This window comes from Spermophilus citellus, assembly GCF_964194105.1.
Source record: "Spermophilus citellus genome assembly, chromosome: 3".
Classification (NCBI taxonomy): domain Eukaryota; kingdom Metazoa; phylum Chordata; class Mammalia; order Rodentia; family Sciuridae; genus Spermophilus; species Spermophilus citellus.
The window spans coordinates 213,041,720-213,061,856 of NC_138184.1; the positions used below are offsets into that span (position 1 = coordinate 213,041,720).

At 42.4% G+C, this 20,137-nt stretch overlaps 1 protein-coding gene and 1 pseudogene across 6 annotated transcripts in view; one reads left to right on the top strand and one right to left on the bottom strand.

Moving 5' to 3' along the window:
* The window catches only part of LOC308643118 (solute carrier family 23 member 2-like), a 60,421-nt gene that overhangs the window by 38,261 nt on the left and 2,023 nt on the right, over positions 1-20,137 (bottom strand). For 4 of the 5 annotated variants that reach the window (XM_081282849.1, XM_081282850.1, XM_081282846.1 and 1 more), the window contains exons 2-3: positions 16,828-16,971; positions 13,309-13,466 (exon numbers count right to left, since the gene is read on the bottom strand). In XM_081282849.1, coding sequence (XP_081138975.1) covers positions 13,309-13,466; positions 16,828-16,971 — 302 coding nt within the window. The remainder of the gene's footprint in view (positions 1-13,308; positions 13,467-16,827; positions 16,972-20,137) is intronic. The other variant, XM_081282847.1, reaches the window with a different exon arrangement.
* LOC308645319 (mitochondrial import inner membrane translocase subunit Tim10-like) lies at positions 841-1,267 on the top strand (annotated as a pseudogene). The gene has a single exon. The product of its transcript is annotated as a mitochondrial import inner membrane translocase subunit Tim10-like (transcript).

Below are 20,137 nucleotides of genomic sequence, written 5' to 3' on the forward strand. Positions count from 1 at the left end.
CCCCCTTCTTATGCCCTCAGACTTGCTGCTCCTAGTTTCCCAGATTTCAGACTCCATCGAGGACTTACAGCATTGGCTTCCCACCCTCCACCCCACACCCCATAGATGGCCTTTGCACTCAGTCCAAATCACACCACCATAGTTCCCGATTCTCTGGCATGCAGATGGCAGATCATGGGACTTCTTGGACTCCAATTCTACAGGAGCCAATTTTTGTAACAAATCTCATCTTCTATATGGCCATACACATCCGATTCTTTCTGCTTCTCTGGAAAACCATGCCTAATAAACACAGCAAGAACCTCTCTGAGAAAATGAAGCTCAGACACTGTCAGAGTCCTGTCCTCAAACCAGGAGGAGAGCAGCCTATACTTAGACCTGAGCTTTGGAGGATGGAGCCTGGCTCCTTTGAAAAGATAAATAAGATTGAAAAGCCCTTAGCCAAACTAACCAAAAGAAAAAGAGAGAAAACAGAAATTAATAAATTTGGATATGAAAAAGGAAAATTCACCAGAGACATCACAGAAATCCAGCAGATCATTAGGGACTATTTTGACAACTTAGATTCCAATACATTGGAAAACCTAGAAGAAATGGATATATTTCTAGACAAATATATTTGGCAAAATTGAATCAAAAGAACATAAAAAACGTAAACATACTAATAACTTGTAATGAGATAGAATCTGTAATAAAAAGCCTTTCAATGAAGAAAAGCCCAAGACCAGATGGATTCTCAGAGGGTTTCTATGAAACCTTTAAAAAACAACTAATGCCCAAACTCCTCAAATTATCCCATGAAAAAGAAAGAGATGGGCTCTCCTAGAAGTGGTCCACATGCTTACACCATGATCTACTTGGGCACCAGGGAAGGTTCTAATATTTGTTAAAATTAGGGACATGGTAGGAACTGTGTCTTGCACCGGGCTGTGCACACCAGGAGGAGGTTCTCTGCATGGTGCTAGGCCGAGATGGATCTGCTCAGGGCCCAACAGCTGGCAACAGAGCTGGAAGTGGAGATAATGGTGGACATGCACAACAGAATGACCAGTGCCTGCCACCAGAAGTGTGTGTCTCTCCACTATAAGGAAGCAGAACTGTCCAAGGGCATGATTTGGACATTCATGAATGGATGGGCAAAAAGTCTACAGAGTTGTCTATGCAGAATGAAGAGGTGATGAAGAGTGTGCAGCAGAGCTCTGGTCCTGCAAGAGGCCCTCAGACAGCATATACCTGGGGTGCACCTTGCTTCTCCCCACTTATTTAATAAAAATGCCCCTATTGGGTGACATGTGAAGACTGCCAGGCCTCGGCTCTCTCTGGAGCATCTCCAGGAGCTCTGATTGTGGTACACCTATCTTGTAGAAGGGATATTTGTCACACTGGTATGTGACTCTGTGTGTGTGTATGTGTGTGTGTGTGTGTGTGTGTGTGTGTTTTAAAGCAAGTTTGTTGACACCTACAAAAAAAGGGATGAAACACTTCCAAATTCATTCTATTAATCCAGGATTACACACATAACAAAACCAGATAAGGACACATCTAATGTAGGAAACTACATTAGAAAACTACAGAACAATACCCCTGATAAACTTAGATGCAAAAATACTTAATAAAATATTAACAAATCTTGTTCAAGAACATATTAAGAAGATTGTACACCACAACCAAGTTGGTTTCATTCCAGCAATAGGATGGTTTCATATAAGCAAATCAGTAAATGTAATTCCTCATATAAATAGAATTAAGAAAAATCACTTAATCATCTCAATAGGTCTTCAACAAAATTCAGCACCCATTCATTATTAAAAACACAAAAGAAACTAGGCATAGAAACAACCTACCTCAACATCATAAAAGCTATATTTAAAAAACCCAAAGCCAACCTCAGAGTAAATGGGAAAAAACTGAAAGCATTTCCTTCAAAAGCCGGAACAAGATAAGGACATCCACTCTCACCACTCCTACTTAATATAGTGCTGGAAAGTCTAGCTAGAGCAGTTAAGGAAGAGAAGGAAATAAAAGGGGTAAAATAGGGAAAAAAGAAGTCAAATTATCACTGTTTACAGATGATATGATCCTTTACCTAGAAGATCAAAAAAATCCACAAAAAAGACTGCTAGAGCTAATATGCAAATTTGGCAAAGTAGCATGACACAAAGTCAGCATACAAAAATCAATAACTTTTCTATATACAATGAATCAGCTGAGAAAGAAATCAGGTAAACAGTTACATTCACAATAGCTTCAAAAAAATAAAATAAAATGCCTAGAAATAAATCTAAGTAAGGGGGTAAAAGACTTCACAATGAAACCTATAAATCATTGAAGAAAGAAATTGAAGAAGACATCAGAATATGGAAAGACCTTCCATATTCATGAATAGGCAGTATTAATTTTGTGGAAATGGCCAAACTACCAAAAGTAATATACAGATTCCATAAAATTGCCACCAAAATACCAATTACAGTCTTCACACAACTAGAAGAAACAGTCCTAAATTCATTTGGAAGAATAGAAAACCCAGAATACCAAAGCAATTTTAAACCAAAAAAGCAATGCTAGAGGCAATACAATACCTGACTTCAAATTACACTACAGAGCTATAGTAAGAAAAACTGCATGGTACTGGCATACAAACAGACACATAGACTAATGCTACAGAATACAAGACACAGAGACAAATCCTCACATCTCTAGTCATCTGATCCTTGACAAGGGTGCAAAAAACATACATTGGAGAAAGGACAGCCATTTTAACAAATAATGCTCTGTGTAGAATAATGAAACTAGATATGTAGAATACTGAAACTAAACCCTTATTTCTCATGCTGCACAAAAATCAACTCAAAATGGATCAAAGACCTAGGAATCAAAAACTATACAAATCCTAAAAGAAAACACAGAGTCAATACTCCAGCATAAGGCACAGGCAATGACTTTCTCAGTAGGACCACTAAAGTTCAGGAATAATGCCAAAAATTAATAAATGGGATGATTTCAAATTAATTTCTGCACAGCAAAGAAAACGATTAGGAATATGAAGAGAAAATCTACAGAATGGGAGAAAATCTTTGCTGGCTACTCATCTAACAGAATTAATATACAGGTATATAAAGAACTCAAGAAACTTTACACCAAAAATCAGACAATCCAGTTAATAAATGGAGAAATGAATTAGACACTTCTCAAAAGAAAAAATACAAATGGCCAACAAATGCATGAAAAAAATGTATTATCAAGTAGAGAAATGCAAATCAAGGCTACACTGAGATTTCATCTCACTTCAGTTAGAATGGCAATCATCAAGAATGCAAATAATAATAAATGCTAAAGAGGATGTGTTGAAAAAGGAACTCTTTACACTATTGATGAGGTTGTAAATTACTATATCCATTATGCAAATCAGTATGAAGTTTCCTCAAAAGACTAGGCATGGAACCACCATATGATGCAGCTATACCACTTCTCAGTATTTACTCTCAAGAATTAAAGTCAACTTACTACAGGGATACAAATTCACAACAGCCAAACTATGAAACAACCTAGGTGTACACCTATGGATGAATGGATAAAGAAAGTGAAAGATATGAAATTATGTCATTTGCAGGAAAATGGACGGAACTAGAGATCATTATGTTAAGTGACATAAGTCAAACTCAAAAGGTCAAGGGTTATATGTTTTCACTCATATGCAAAAGATAGAGAGGAAAAAGGAAAAGAAAGGTGGTGGTGGTGGGGATCTCAAGAAAATCAAAGGGAGACCAGTAGAGGAAAAGGACTAAGAAGGAAGGAGGGTGGAAGTGCTGGGGGTGACATTGACCAAATTAAATTGCTTTATTATGAGCGCATAGGAATATGTAATTTAAAAATCCTATCAATATGTACAACTATAATGTACCATAAGAAAAAGAAAGAACCTAAGAGAAAAATCTCAGATGCTGTCAGAGTCCTGCCCTCCCCACCAGGACAGGTATGCAGCCTACACTTAGCTCTAAGCTCTGGAGTACAGAGCATGGCTCCTTCAGGGAGAAAGGATCAAGGGTAGAGGCCCCCTCCCCATGAGTCTCTCAGCTTCTCTGCTTGAGTGACCCTGTGCCCATTTGGGCCCCTTTCCAGTCCTGACGTGCTAGAGCAGACAATGAAGGAACGGTGCACCCCCAGGCCTGAAGGTTGGCAAAGGGCCAGCTGTTTGGGGAGTCTGTTGTGGGAAGCTTAGATGAGCAGGTTGGGGTGTCCTCGCTCATGCCTGTGAGACCATTTGTGATCTGGAGCAAAACATGAAGTGGGGTGGGTGGGGAACAGGCCGGAGGCTAGTGTCCCAGTACTGCCAGACTCCAAAGGAGAACTCTAAGGAGCCAGAGAAATAAAAATCCAAACCTGGCCTTCCAGGTGGGAAGACAGGGACATGCTGTATTTCAGAGCTTGTCAGCTTGGGTTATGACTTTCTAACATTCACACGTGGAATCTTTGAATCTCCATTGATACAAACAAGGCCTGAGCACAGACAGGGAGAAACAGAGACAGAGGGAGATAGCAGAGAGCTCAATGGCATTTGAGTCCTGGGTTCTTGTTCTGGAGACATGGATGTAACCCTGCCTTTTTCTCAGTTTGTTCCTTTAAGTTAATAAAGAACACATTTTCGGGACTGTGGCTGTGGCTGTGGCTCGGTGGTAGAGGGCTTGCTTAGCATGTGTGAGGCACTAGATTCAATTCTCAGCACCACATATAAATAAATGAATAAAATAAAGATACATCAACATCTAAAAAAAAAAAACATTTTCCCCTAAGCCAATCTGGGTTTGTGTTACTGTCCATCAAGATCCTGGCCAATACAGATCATCAGTCTTGAGTTGGAGATAAATAGAGAGAGGGAAAGAGGTAAATGGATGGAACACCCCTCTGTTACACCACTCCAGTGTGGGGAGCCATTCTGACACGTGATTGGGTGACTCCCGTTAAGGGCCTGAGGCACTCTGGCTGTGTCGGAGTTATCCCGACCCTTTCCTGATGAGAGAGCCCATCCGTGTGGGGGTGTGCGTAACCACTGACCCTGGAGACCCAATCACTGACCCTGACCTTGGAGTGCAGCACCCCCCTCAACCTTCATTGGATGGAATTCTCCCCTGAATCTCTTGTCCCCCCAAATAAAAGGCTACTCCCCGGCGTGTTCGCTCTCTCTCTCTCCTGCTAGCCCAGAGTAATCCTCGCTGCCCTGCTGAGCGGCTTGAGGAGGGAAACAGAGAGAGGCAAGCCGTCTTGGACCTAGCATTAAAATAAGGTACTGTCTGTGTGTTTTATTTTGATCTCTTCTAACTAACTGAATGCCAGAACCTCATTAATGAAACCACTGCGCAGGCCGCGTGGTAGAATTGGCGCCCAAGAGGGGGGCATTCTGAATTAGTTAGATTGAGTGGGAGCGCGCACTAAAAAGATTAAGGGAAAAAATAAAAAGGAAGATAAGGAAAAGAAATAAAGAGAAAATAAAGGAAAGTAAGGAATAAAGAATAAAGAAAAGAAAGAGGTGACATTTGGGTCACAAAAGTAATAAAGAGGATAAGGAAAATAAGAAATAAGATAAGAGAAAGGAAAAAGTGACATTTGAGTCACAAAAGTACCGGGAGATATTGAAGGAAAGAGACGTTAATTTACTTAAAATGGGAAATTCTACTTCTTCGGATAAGGAAATGTATCTAACTATTTTAGACAGTATAATTAATCAGAAAGGAAAACAGATAAAGAAAACTCAGTTATTGCAATTCTTAAAGATTGTAGGTGAATATTGTCCTTGGTTTTGTGACCAAGAGTCTCCAAATTTACTTACTTGGGAGAAATTAGGAAGAAAGTTACAGAGAGTTTGTCTTTCTACTGAAATACCTGGAGGCATAGAGAATATACAGAAAACTTGGACAGCCCTAGAAATTTGTCTCTTTGAATACATGGACCAGAGTCCGTGGCCACCAGAAGAGCTTCTGAGAGGTATTCAAAGAGCCATTAGGTCTATTCAAATGGAAAATCAGCCTGAAGCTAAATTAATTTTCTTTCCTTTGAGCCGTTTTAAAACAAAAGCGCTAGGAGCTAAAACAAAGGTTAGAATTGTGCAAGCTAGCCCGCAGACAGATTGTACAGAACAGCATGATAAAGAAGAAGCATCTCTAATCTTGGAGAGCCCTCCAGAAGTGGTAACCAATCTTCCTGGAGAGGAAAATACAAAGGAAACTCCTAGTGGGGCTCAGGTTTCTTCTCAGCCACGTGAGTTAGAAACCCAAATTCCAAATGGCGATAGTACAGAGTCTGATAGCAGCTCACAGTCTGAGGAAGAAGAATTAGACATAGAAACTCAGGACTTAGAGAGAAATTTTAATAGATTGCATTTAGCACCACCTGCCCAAGCTTTTAAAATTCGGCCGATACCTGCTAGAAGGACCAAATTTAACAGGTGTGCTGAATTAAAGATGACTTTTCTTACCCCAGTTCAGCAAGGTATAAGAAAGGCTCAAGAGATGGGAGAGGATACTACTGGTTTTCACCTCTTTCCAGTTTTTGAGCAAACTAATGAACAAGATCAGAGAGTTAGAGTTCATGCTGTAATCCCTTTTAAAACTATCAAGGAATTGAAAAATGCATGTGAAACGTACGGCCCAAATTCGCCTTTTGTTCAGAGTCTAATAGAAAATATTTGCTCACAACCCCTTCCTCCTAGTGATTGGATTTTTTTAGCCAGATCTTGTCTGAGCGGGGGAGATTACTTACTTTGGAAAACTTACTGGACTAATTTTTGTAATGAACAAGCAGAAAGGAACAGGAGACAGGGCATAGAAACGCCAGTAACGATGTTTTTAGGGACTGAAGATTTTGCTGATTTAGAAAGACAGTTAAATTATGATTTTGTAGTGTACAATCAAATAACTGATTGTGCAAAACGTGCCTGGAGGCAAATTGTCCCCAAGGACCAGTCCAATTTAGTTCTTACCAAAATCAGACAAGGTGCCAGTGAGACTTATTCAGATTTCGTAGCCCGACTATATCAGGCTGCGAACAGGTCCATCGGGGACCCAGGAGCTAGCGAATTTATTGTTAGGCAATTGGCTTTTGAAAACGCAAACAAAATTTGCCAGGATGTTCTCCGCCCCCATCGTAAGAAAGGAGCAATTTCTGAGTATATTCGCTTGTGTTCTGACTTAGATTCCACTCAGTTGCAAACGGTGACCTTAGCAACAGTATTAAAGGAAACTTTGGGGCCACAAAATTCAGTTCAGAAGTCCCGCGGCAAGTGTTACGTTTGCGGAAAACCCGGTCATTTCGCCCGCGAATGTCACCAACGCAAATTTAGGTTTAGGGCTCCATCTACTGGCGATAATAGATATTACAGGACTCGGCGCCACGTGGTTGATTCGGGTGGCGCGGATGAGCCCGCCTTCTCGCCACAAGTATTTCCTCCTAGCGAGGGGACAAAAAACTTCCGTTCGGCCCCTCCCCGGGCCCAGAAACAATATGGGGAGACGTCGCACAGTGTGACGTCACTAGCGGCGCCGACCAGGACAGTCCGCGATTTTTACCGGAACAGAGACATGGATCACAGACAGTTTTCTTAGGACCTTCAGAGACAGTTGAATTAGATCCTGAAACGGGACCGACACAAATCCCTACTGGGATTTTCGGGCCGCTTCCTGAGAATACTGTAGGTTTAATTTTGGGGCGTAATAATTTAAAGGGAGCTATTGAAGTAATACCTGGCGTGATAGATTCAGAATTTAAAGGGCAATTATATGTTACTGTAAGATCCAATTATGCCCTAAGACTCACCCCAAAGGATATTTTTGCTCAATTAATATTATTGCCTTGTGTCTCAGAAAGGCACCTGCCGGCAGATTCAGTTTCTAAACCGCCAGACAGAGTATATTGGTCCCAGTTAGTGCGACAAGAACGCCCTTTATTAAAACTTAGAATTAATAATAAAAATTTCCTAGGAATAATTGACACAGGGGCTGATAGCTCAATATTGTCCAGCCGGTTTTGGCCCAGGACATGGCCTCTGCATACAGCCTCAGCTAACCTAGAAGGAATAGGAAAAATTTCACAGCCTGCTCAAAGTGCCAACTATCTCCGTTGGGAAGATTCTGATGGGAACAGTGGAATATTTAAGCCTTATGTGTTAGAGTCTTTACCAGCCAATCTATGGGGAAGAGATATATTAGCCAAAATGGGACTGCTACTAGTCACCCCAAATTCTATAAGGTTAGTTGAAGAAATTAATCAGAGGTATTTTCCTGGAGATGATAGGGAAACCTTTCAGGAAAAATATCTGTTTACAAGCCAGTCTCCACGGCAAGGATTAGTAAATACTTCAGGACAAAATTTTTATTAGGGGCACTGAGTACTTCCCCGATCCTTAAGACAGCTGAAAAAATTACGTGGCTCACAGAAGAGCCTATTTGGATTTCTCAGTGGCCCATCTCAGGGGAAAAGCTTAAAATAATTCATAGATTAGTTGAGGAACAACTTCAAGCTGGTCATATTGAACCAACACTTAGCCCTTGGAATACACCTATTTTTGTTATTAAAAAGAAGTCAGGAAATTGGAGATTACTACAGGATTTAAGGGCAATAAACCAGGCAATTCAGCCTATGGGATCATTACAGCCAGGACTTCCCTCCCCCACAGCCATTCCTTTAGATTATAGCTTGATGGTAATAGATTTAAAGGACTGTTTTTTCTCTATAAGGTTACATCCTGAAGATTGTGAAAAATTTGCTTTCACTGTCCCAGCAGTTAATTTTAAGGAACCTGTTAAAAGATACTGCTGGAAAGTCCTTCCTCAGGGAATGCGTAATAGCCCTACACTGTGTCAAAAATATGTTGATCAGGCAATAGATCCCATTAGAAATAGCTTCCCTGATGCATACATTATTCATTTTATGGATGATATATTATTGGCCCATGCTAATCCAGAAATACTTTCAGAAATTTTTACTCAGTTAGAGGCTTCCCTTACAGCAATGGGTTTATGTCTAGCTCCTCAAAAAATTCAAAAGGTATCTCCTTTTCAATATCTAGGTCAGATAATTCAAGGGAGTACAATCCGTCCTCAAAATCTTCAGATAAGAGTTAAGGAGTTACATACCCTTAATGATTTTCAAAAATTATTAGGAGATATTAACTGGCTAAGACCATCCTTAAAGTTAACTACTTCTGAGTTAAGTCCTTTATTTCAGATATTACAAGGAAATCCTTCTCCAACCTCTCCACGTCAACTAACTTTGGAGGCCAAAGCAGCCTTAAGGAAAGTGGAAATTGCAATTAAAAATGCACAGCTTACTAGAATAGATCCTAAAGAAATACTGTATTTATTAATATTTCCAACTGAACATACCCCAACAGGAGCCATATGGCAAAAATTAGGAGTTATTGAATGGATTTACTTATCTCATTCCCCTCAAAAAACATTACTTCTTTTTCATGATTCTATAGCTCAATTAGTAATTAAGGGTAGAACTAGGATTTTACAATTAATTGGATCTGAGCCTGATATCATAATTATTCCATTTTCTGTTCAACAGACTAATTGGCTTTTTCAAACTTCTACTTCATGGCAGATAGCTTTTGCAGATTTCCCTGGGCAGATAGATAGCCATTATCCTCGTGATAAGATTGTACAATTTGCATCATTAACATCACTTATTTTTCCAAAGATTGTACTTTCCCATCCAATAGAGGGAGCTTTATCGGTGTTCACAGATGGTTCCAGCTCTGGTAAGGCAGGTTTCTTCAGCCGTGTTCACACAGAGGTAATACAAACTTCTTATACTTCAGCTCAAAGGGCAGAGCTCCAAGCTCTGATTTTTGCCTTAAATTATTTTTCAAATGAGCCTATTAATATCTATTCTGACAGCTTATATGCAGTCAGAGTTACCAAAAATATTGAAACCTCAGTTATTGGGTTTACTTCATCACAGGAGTTATTTGAATTATTTCATAATTTACAAAAGACAGTGCTAATGAGGAAGTACCCATGTTTGATTACACACATCCGTGCACATGCTGACCTCCCTGGACCTTTGGTTGCAGGTAATGATAATATTGATAAATTAGTAGCTTTTTGTCAACAGATGTCTTCATATGACTGTGCCCTAGCTTCCCATTCCTTGCATCATCAAAATGCTTCTAGCTTACGTAAAAAATTTAGTATTACCAGAGAACAGGCTCGTCAGATTGTAAGCCAATGCCCTAAGTGTGTTATTTACACTCCATCTCTGCCATCAGGGGTAAATCCCCGTGGGTTAAACCAAATCAGATATGGCAAATGGATGTAACTCATATTCCTCAATTTGGTAAGCAATGTTATGTGCATGTCATAGTGGACACTTATTCTAGATTTATTTTTGCCACAGCACGTACTAAGGAAAATACTCAACATGTAATTTCTCATTGCTTAGCAGCTTTTTCCGTTTTAGGGTGTCCTATACAGATTAAAACAGATAATGCTCCAGCTTATGTAAGCTCTGCTTTTCAACAATTTTGCCAAGAGTTTCAAATTAATCATAAAACAGGAATTCCTTATAACCCCCAAGGTCAAGCCATTGTAGAACGAGCTCATTTATCTATTAAACTTCAATTACAAAAATTAAAAAGGGGGAATAAGATAATGACTCCCCAAAATAGCCTTAATCATGCCTTATTTGTTTTAAATTTTTTAAACTGTGACACAGAAGGTCACACTGCTGCTGAGAGGCAAATGTCTCCCTCAGTGACAGGCCCATTAGGCAGAGTTCTGTGGAAAGATTTACAGACTGGTCAATGGAAGGGTCCAAACCTGGTAATAATGCGGGGAAAAGGCATGCTTGTATTTTTCCAGAAGGTGCTTTTCGTCCTATCTGGGTGCCTGAACGTGCTATCAGACATGGAGGAGATAGAACCCAGACTCAAGAGAATGAGGATTGACCCGGAGGAGCCACAACCCAGAAGGAGGAGATATCGGAAAAAGATGAAGAAAGACCAGATTGAACCAGCCGAGAAGCTGATTTCATGGAAAGATGTGAAGAAACTGACAACCCAGGCTTCCCAAATACTTCGACGCCTAGGAAAGAACAGGACCCCAGTCTTGATGGTAGCAATAGTAATTTCCCTACTGGGCTGTCAGGTAAAAGGGAATCAAGTAGACACTTATTGGACATATTTCCCAGATCCACCCCTGGTACACCCAGCTATGTGGACTGGAGAATCTATTCCAGTATTTACTAATGACTCATTCATGATGGGAGGATTTACAGATACTCATATTACTCCCAATCATGTGACTAGATTTAATTATTCTGGCTACAGTGCCCAATTACCTTTATGTTGGTCACGTGATAAACATGCTGGCTGTCTGAAAGTATCATTTGAAGAAAAGACAGCGATTGGTAAACCTAGACTGACAAATAATTCTATTTATGGAGACTTAAAACCTAATACTAGATCAGTAATTAAGATGGGACTTTCCCATAACAAGCCAGTCATTTCTGCAAAACCTCCACCGGTACCCCACTGTCCAAATAGTTCTATAATTGAAATTGGCACCTTTCCTAAATGGATGGATTGTGTAAATACCTTTCCTGTACAACATAAGGTGTCTAAAGCTAGTGGGTATATTTTAGACTGGTCTCCAAAAATTGATAAGAGACAATTACGAAGAAATTCTGCTATGACACCTACAGGATTTGTTAGTAATATTTTGACTTATAGTGAAGGAGGCATTCAAAAAGATATTTGGCGTTTAATTGCTGCCTCAGAGTATTTACATTTTTCAGACAAACCTTTACCAAAATTTGTTGGCAAGAACTGTAAAGAGGGATCTTGCTATGGCCTAAGAGCCTGTGTCCAATCTCCTTATGTTTTAATTATTGGAAATGTAAAAGTTAAATGGATAGATGACAGATATTTTGTTACTTGTAATAAGTGCAACCTAACTAATTGTATTTCTAGGTATAATGGAGGAAAAGGAGTGCTGATACTTCATCAGCCCTCTTTTGTTTTATTACCTGCTAATATTTCAGAGCCATGGTATGCTGATGCTGGTTTACAAGTCTTGCAGCAGATTCATGCCCAGCTAACAAGACCTAAACGTGCTATTGGAGTCATAATTGTTGGTGTCTTAGCACTGGTCTCATTTATTGCCTCAACCGTCTCTGCATCTCTGACATTGTCTCAGAATATTCAGCATGCAAAATTTCTTAATAATTTAGCTCAAAATACTTCCAAGGCTCTGCGTAATCAAGTAAATATTGATGAAAGGATTGAAACTAAATTAAACGCCTTAGAGGCGACTGTTATAAACATTGGTAATGAACTTTCAGCCTTAAAATTTAAGGAAAGGCTTAAATGCCATGCTAATTATAAGTATGTATGTGTTACAGCTGCCAAGTACAATGCTTCTCTCTGGGATTGGAAGAAGGTTAAAAACCATTTATTAGGCATTTGGCAAAATAGTAATAATAGCTTGGATATTCTGGAACTTCATCACCATATCCAAGACATTCAAAATAATAGAGCTGATTTTTCAGATCCTTCTTCTTTGGCTAACCAAATATTGAAGGAGTTAAATGGATTCAACCCTGGAAATATTCTTAAGCACTCCGCTTGGTACCTTATTGGATTATTCTCTTTGCTGTTAATTCTCTTTTGTATTGTAACTATAGGATGGCGAGTCTTCCAATCAAGAATCCGGGGACTCCAGAGAGTGAACCGCCGCCTCATTGTTAAGAATAGAAAGGGGGAATATGTGGGGAGCCATTCTGACACGTGATTGGGTGACTCCCGTTAAGGGCCTGAGGCACTCTGGCTGTGTCGGAGTTATCCCGACCCTTTCCTGATGAGAGAGCCCATCCGTGTGGGGGTGTGCGTAACCACTGACCCTGGAGACCCAATCACTGACCCTGACCTTGGAGTGCAGCACCCCCCTCAACCTTCATTGGATGGAATTCTCCCCTGAATCTCTTGTCCCCCCAAATAAAAGGCTACTCCCCGGCGTGTTCGCTCTCTCTCTCTCCTGCTAGCCCAGAGTAATCCTCGCTGCCCTGCTGAGCGGCTTGAGGAGGGAAACAGAGAGAGGCGAGCCGTCTTGGACCTAGCATTAAAATAAGGTACTGTCTGTGTGTTTTATTTTGATCTCTTCTAACTAACTGAATGCCAGAACCTCATTAATGAAACCACTGCGCAGGCCGCATGGTAGACTCCAGCTTCCTACCCTTCTCCCAAGCTGCAGGCCATGCAGACCTTGCTGATAGTTCGCTGGTAAGTCAAAATCCAGGGGGAGTAGTTTTACTTACCTGACCCCAAAAAGCACTTGCAGGAGAGTGCAGATGCCAGAGACAAAGAAGATGGTGCTGATCAGGTAGCTCTGAGTCAGGGGGTCATGCTGCAAACACAGATCCTTGGCAAGGATGAGTGGCACTGCTACTAGTGCTCCCAGGGCTGTGAGGAAGTGCTGTGGACAGAGACAGGACATGAGTGTGTGAATTCTGTGACTATACCCACTAAGGGTACAACCTTACCCTTAACAAGAATGCCCTGCCCAGGTCCAGTCTCAAGAGCTTTGCAGGGGTCCAGCCATGAGTGAGGGGCAAACATCCAAACTAGGCATGGGAAACAGTTACCCCACTAGAGGAACTGGGCTGTGAGAGCAGGGCTCAGGAACCAGGAACTGGTATCCTAGGAAAGAAACTGAGGCAGAAACACAAGCACAGGAGGACATAACAGGAACCAAATGAGGGCCTAAGAATAAGAACATAGCAAGGGGCTCCTCACTCCATGACGCAACAGTGAGAGCCATTGACAAGGAAGGCCTGAGCATTCACTTGGAGCCACTGGCCCATGGCTGTTTGAGGTCTCCTGAAAGGACAGAGTTAGACCCAGAGTTCAGGACAGGACAGAGCTCATAGCTGACGGCCTCAGTTATGCAGAGGGTAAATTAGATGTAGATGAGTAATAGCCAGGAGATAAATAGAAGACAGTTAGAGATAGAGTATATAAATAGACACATAGCTAGAAGGAGAGGAGGTAGGTTGATAGGGGGCCAAGCAATCAATACAGTGTATGAATGGGCCACTGTCTCACACACTCTAGCTCCAGAGCAGAAACAATGACCAGGTCTTAAGGGGTTTTCATGGGCTGTGGCCATTTCTGATCTGAGCCACACCAAGTGGCCAGTGTGTGGCTTCAATCCCCACACAAAGCTGACCATGGAGCCAGGTGTTCTGGCACATGCCTTTAATCCCAGCTACTAGAGAGACTGAGGTAGGAGGATCACAAGTTCAAGGCCAGCCTCAGAAACTTAGAGAGACCCTGTCTCAAAATAAAAATAAAATGTAAAAAAAGAATGGGAATGTACCTCAGTGAGAGAGTGAGCTCTGGTTCAATCCCCAGTGTCCACCCAAAAATCTGACCACTGAGCCAAATGTTCTGAGAACAAAGACGCATGAAGCCACCTGCTTCTTTCCTTTGCTCTGATCCTTCCCATGCTCTGCTGAGCTAGGCCATGCCTCTGCTGGCACAGTCACAGGGCCTCCTGTTGTTGTTGGAATAACTTTCAGTTTCCAGCTAGCGGCTAGCAGCTATGAGCAGCTCGGAGTGCTTGAAGAATCTGCACTCCTTCAGGTCTGATAGGAAGGCCTGCAGGATGGGATGCTCTGCTCTAGGGAGCCATTAGTGAAACCACATCCTTAGCACTTGTGTTAGCATTGCCAAGCTGCCAGGCCAGGAGACTGGTAGCCAGGAGCTTCCACATAGAACTTCTAACTTAGAAACCCCCTCCCTAGGGACAAAGACCCTTCCTGATGATAGCAATATTTAGAGCATCTTCATAGTGTGGTTACATTAGGCATCAGATGATTGGCTTATGGATACTATCTTGCTCATGTATGATTGAGGGGCACACTGCACTCGAACCCTAAAACAATTGTATGCATTCCAAAAATAAACTGAGCTACTGGAAGACGACCTGAGGTGGGTCTCCAGCCAGTTCTCTCACCAGCTCCTGGAGTCTGTGTGTTGATTCCGCGTCCCTATCCCCCATGACAAGGTAGCCGAGCAACTAACTGACCAGAACCTCAGCATGTTGTGGGTGCTGACAGGATCCCTCTGATTTGCAGCAAATGTACCATTGCAGGTTCACCCAGTAGAGTGGGGTCTACCTCATCCTATAAGAATAGGGCCTAGGTGAAGGAAGAGTAGGCAGGCTGGGTTTGCTTTGGTTACAAAAGTTAGCTGCTGGGCCAAAGAATAAACAAGGAATGAGGAGAGGAAGAAAGGAGGGAAATTAAAAGCTCACTGTGAGGGGCAGTTCCTTGAAGAGTTCCCTCAAGGTGTCCTTAGGTGGAATGAAGACACAAGGCCCAGAACACCTGCCCCTGCCTGTCCCTAGCACTCCTCCTGTCCACAAAACAGCCAGACCTACACAAAAAGGAGGCAAAATAAGGCACATTCTTCTGTTCTGATTTTGTTGGGGTTTGATCCAAAATCTCAATGTGAGCTAAATTAGACCAGATAAAAATTAGTTTGTCTTAAGAATATTAAGAAAAAACTAAAATCGTCTATACACTGCATGCGCCTGTTTTTCCATACCCCGTGTACCCTCAGGGAAAATGGAGTCTCTGAAAGTGTACTACTCCAGCAGGACACGGGATTGGCCCTTTGAGAAGGACAGGAGGTAGGTGTCCCCTGCCTAAGATGGGTCAGGCCTGGGTGCCAGGAAGAACCTTGGGCCACAGCACCTAGGGACAGGGACCCCCACATCTCTCCAGCCATATGAGTGGAAATAGCAATGGAAGGAAAATGGGAGTGAAATCCAAGGCCAGGTATTCTTTAAGGGGACAGTTCCAGCTCCTGTCACCATGCCAAGCAATGTCTCAAAAGGACCAGAGGATTATGTAGTGAGGTTAATCCCCTCCTTGAATGTTCTGGAATAATCCAACCAGTATGAAGAGCACTGGTCTTTAGCAGAAGATGGTGGGATGAGATATGTGTTGGAAGCAGAGCAGACTTTGAACTCCCACTAAAAGAAAAGTCGCCCACTCTTCTTTCCTTGATTAACCTGACAACTTCAACAAACCATAATCAGTGAGGGGTGAACTGCCCCTTAAGGAAGAGGAGTGGGGGCTCCAGAGAAGAAATGTCGATATGTATGTAGGTGCCCTTCAACAATCCTTGCCATTGCTCCCAAGTCCTTTTGGGATACATGACATGAGATGTCTCATCCTTCATGGCCTCTTATCAATGTTCTTGACCTCCACCATTCAGGTCAATACAAGACACAAGATTGTCCAAACATGGACCAGTGTTTCATTTCCTACCTCATATCATGCCCAACAACAAGGGATGACCACAATTATCAGGGTCAACTCCCTCTTGTTAGCAAACAAATCTCTTTTTCTCCCTTTTCAGGGCTGATAACTGAACTCATCACCTACCCATATACTAGGCAGGTGCTGTGCCACTAGGCAGGGTGGCACCAGGAAGCTGTTGAGCCTAGCACTTCTCTGACTTCATCTACATGATGTAGACTTAACCAAGCTATTGACCCCACTCCAGAGAACAATGGAACAGTCAGGGTCACTGATGTGACCAGTCAGCTCAGCATGAGGAAGAATCCTTTTGTAATTACACATTTCTATCCCCAAATGCCCAGAGAGAGGGAGACTAAAGGGGATTGAGTTCCCCTGAAGGTCAACCATATGGAAGATATGATGCTAGCTGAAGTCAGCGGTGTTGACCAGTTTGACCTGGTTGTGTGACCTGGTAACTTGGGAGGCAGAGCCTCTTGGGACCTAATGCTTGCAGAGTGGCATTACCTGGATCCCCAAGAAGATGCAGAGATACCATGGTGGGATGTCCAAAACGCCATAGGCCAGTTGGCTACTGGGACTCTTAGACTGTCCATTCTTTTCTGTGTCCTGGCCGTCAGTGTGGAAACTGAGCACTCCATCATCTGTCTGCTAGGAACAAGAGAAGGACACATGTGAGAATTTCAAGAAGAAACAAGAACATTTTCTGACTCTCATTGGATGGAAGAACTGCCTTCCCAGGGCCAGAGGCAGTGGGGAAGGGATAATGTTAGTCAGCAGGTGATATAAGATCAGACTCCACACACTGAGATTTCCTATATTGTGCATCTGCATCCCAGCTTCTGTGTCAAGTCTGGAGCCATGCAAGGGGAGAGCAGGCCTTACCCAAAGCCTTGGCAGACAGGAGGCAGCTCTGTGGGGGAGAAGGTGGTAACCTCCAGGTTAGAAGATGGTAGGTTCCTTCATGGTACTTTGCATGTGCTTCCATTGCCAAAGCCTTGTTCTGAGTGTGTTTATCATAATGGACGGTTTCCATCCTTGTTCTTTCCTGGTTGTGAATATCAGGAAGAACTTACTGAAATTGCCTTCCTTGCCTTTGCAACCCCAGTCTCTCGTGCAGTTCCTGTGCTCAGTGTAGACAGGCTCACTGAATGTAACATGCCAAGGTAAAGGAGTGCAGTTCACACAGAAGGATCTAGTGTCAACAGCCAACTTGGACTCCCCCCATTTTAACCAACATTAACTCTGAATTGTAGACCCTCTCTCCTACTCCTTGACTGTAGAGCTTACTAGCCTTGGCCAAACTAGTAAGATTTTCAAGTCTCAGTTATTTTATCTATATAAAAGAATTAACTCCTCCCTCACAGATGGTTGAGAAAGTTAATTTAATTTTCCAGTACTGGGGATTGAATCCAAGAGAGTTCTACCACTGAACTCCATCCCCAGACATTTTTATTTTGAAACAAGACTTTGAACTTGCCATCCTTTTGCCCCAAAACCCCCAGTGGCTGGGATTATAGGCATGTGCCACCTCACCTGGCTAGAAAATCATATTGCAGGAAGAACCACATAATCCGTGCCAGGAGCAGTGTACCTACCCAATAATATTAGCTATGGTGTTTATTAACCTCCTTAAATGGAAGGGCTTTGAATATGGGATGAGGCCCACAGCCGAGCCTCTGACCATGGGTTGTAGGAATATGAAAGCATTGTCTCTGGTGTGGCCAGAAGTGTCAAGGCCACTAGCATGAAGATCGGCCACTCTATGTGAAGTGTCCACAGGGGGACCCTGGTCCCTGGCCAGACCATGGGGGCAGGGTCTAAACTCTTACAGGTATCTCATGGAGACATTTCTGGAAAGAATGTTGAAGTCATCCACTCCAATGCCCACCTCCAGGTCTAAGTACCCTGTACTTCAGTCCAGCCTCCAAGAACATTTCTAGAGTAGGGCCATATTGTGACACTGATAGGCAGGTGCTGGGCACCTTGATTCTATGGGCTCCTTCCTACTTAAAAGAATATTAAAATTATATTTGGGGACTACATAGGTATAAAGAGGAATATATTAATATAATAAAATATTTTCTTTGATCTTAAGTGTATTCCCTTCAACTAATTTTAAAAGAAATGAAAATTTTGTCACGGGCCTTCAAAAGTCCTAAGGCCTTGGGAACAGTGCCTATCCAACCCAGTGGATCTGTGATTCTGCTCTGCAGAAGTCGCAGTAGATACAGTGAGTTCGCCACTTGTTTAGATGAAGTAGAAGTCCAGGAAACTGCCAGATCAAAAGCAGGGTGTTTGTCCCACATTCTTAAGGTCAGAACTATCCCTAGGGAACATTTTACAGAGACCCCTTCCTTACCCAGGGACTCCATCTCCAACCGTTCAGTACTCAAGGTAAAACTATAGAGCAAAAATATTAAATGAAAAATTCCAGAAATAAACAAAATGTTTGTAAGTTTTAAATTGCATGCTGTTCCAAATAGTGTGAAGAAATCTCACACTCTCCAGCTCCATCCTACTGGGAAGTGAATCATCCCTTTGTCCAGCATATCCACGCCATATATGCTACCCTCTACTTAAGTATTTAGTAATTGTCTTGGAAGGCTATATGGATGATGCTTGGTACCTGGTTGCACATGAGAAAAAAAAATCTGTTTTTCCAATTGAATCGGCATTGGGCTAAATACAGAGGAATGAACTGCGGGAAGTGGTGAACTTCTGGGAACTTCTCATAAGGGGTATGCAGGAATCTGTAAGGGGCAGCAGAGAAAAACAGACAGGAAAGAGAAGGAGGAGAAGGAGAGAAAAGATGTGTGACACAGGCTGATTGATTGATAATTGATTGATTGATTAACTGATTCTAGAACGGTGACTCAGAGAGGTGCAGGCAGAATACAAAAGAACTTGGACAGATGTGATTCTGTCACTTCCCAGCTCAATGACCCTCAGCACACGACTTCACCTCTCCCAGCCTCATCCCCCCACCTAGAATCTGGAATAGTCATAGAGGTATCAGAGTGTGAGCTTTGTGCTGCGTGCTGCCGCCACGTCCTGAGCCCACGAAGGAATGAGCTGTGGCCCCTACGGCTGTCTGTCCTCCCAGCGAGTTCACTCCATCTTCTCCCATGACCTCACAGAATTCCCAGGAAGGGGAAGGGCAAAAGGAAGAAAGAACCTTGGCTGGGAAAACTGGTTGTAACCTGTCCTTTTTCCAGAAAAGGAAGAGTGGAGACCAACATCAGACTGTCACCAGTCTGAATTCCCAAGTTCCGTCTTTATGTCAATATAGGCCATCTGACACTTATGGAAATCACATCTGCACTGGCTTTAAAACGACTGTTTGGGAAATTGATCCTCCATGAAATCCTACTTGAAAAAGTTTAAAACTTACAGCTGGAAAAGCTTGTCTTCCCTGAGGACACCTGGTTCTCCCTTGGGAAAAACATATGTCACTTCCATGAAGCCATCAGCTAGTGTTGGGGGAAAGCACGGAGCCCCAGAATGACCCCTTGACCTCAATGATACGCAGCTGTCCCCAAACACAATGGTCTCCCTCTCCTTTTGTGGCACTTGGTGTCTGTTTTCCTCGCCTGTTTATAAATACATCTTTTGTTGTAAACTTCCTTAAGTCACCCATAGAAAGATGTCTGTCATAGAAACAAAACCAGCAGGGACACCGTGGGACACAGTAGACTTAGAGTCTGAGTGTCAGAAATGAACCCTGAGCGTCTTAGACATCCACAGAAACAGGGGACACCTGTACTGCAGAGCAGGAATTCTCCAGTGAGGGAGGGGAGGGAGAGGCCTCTTCTGA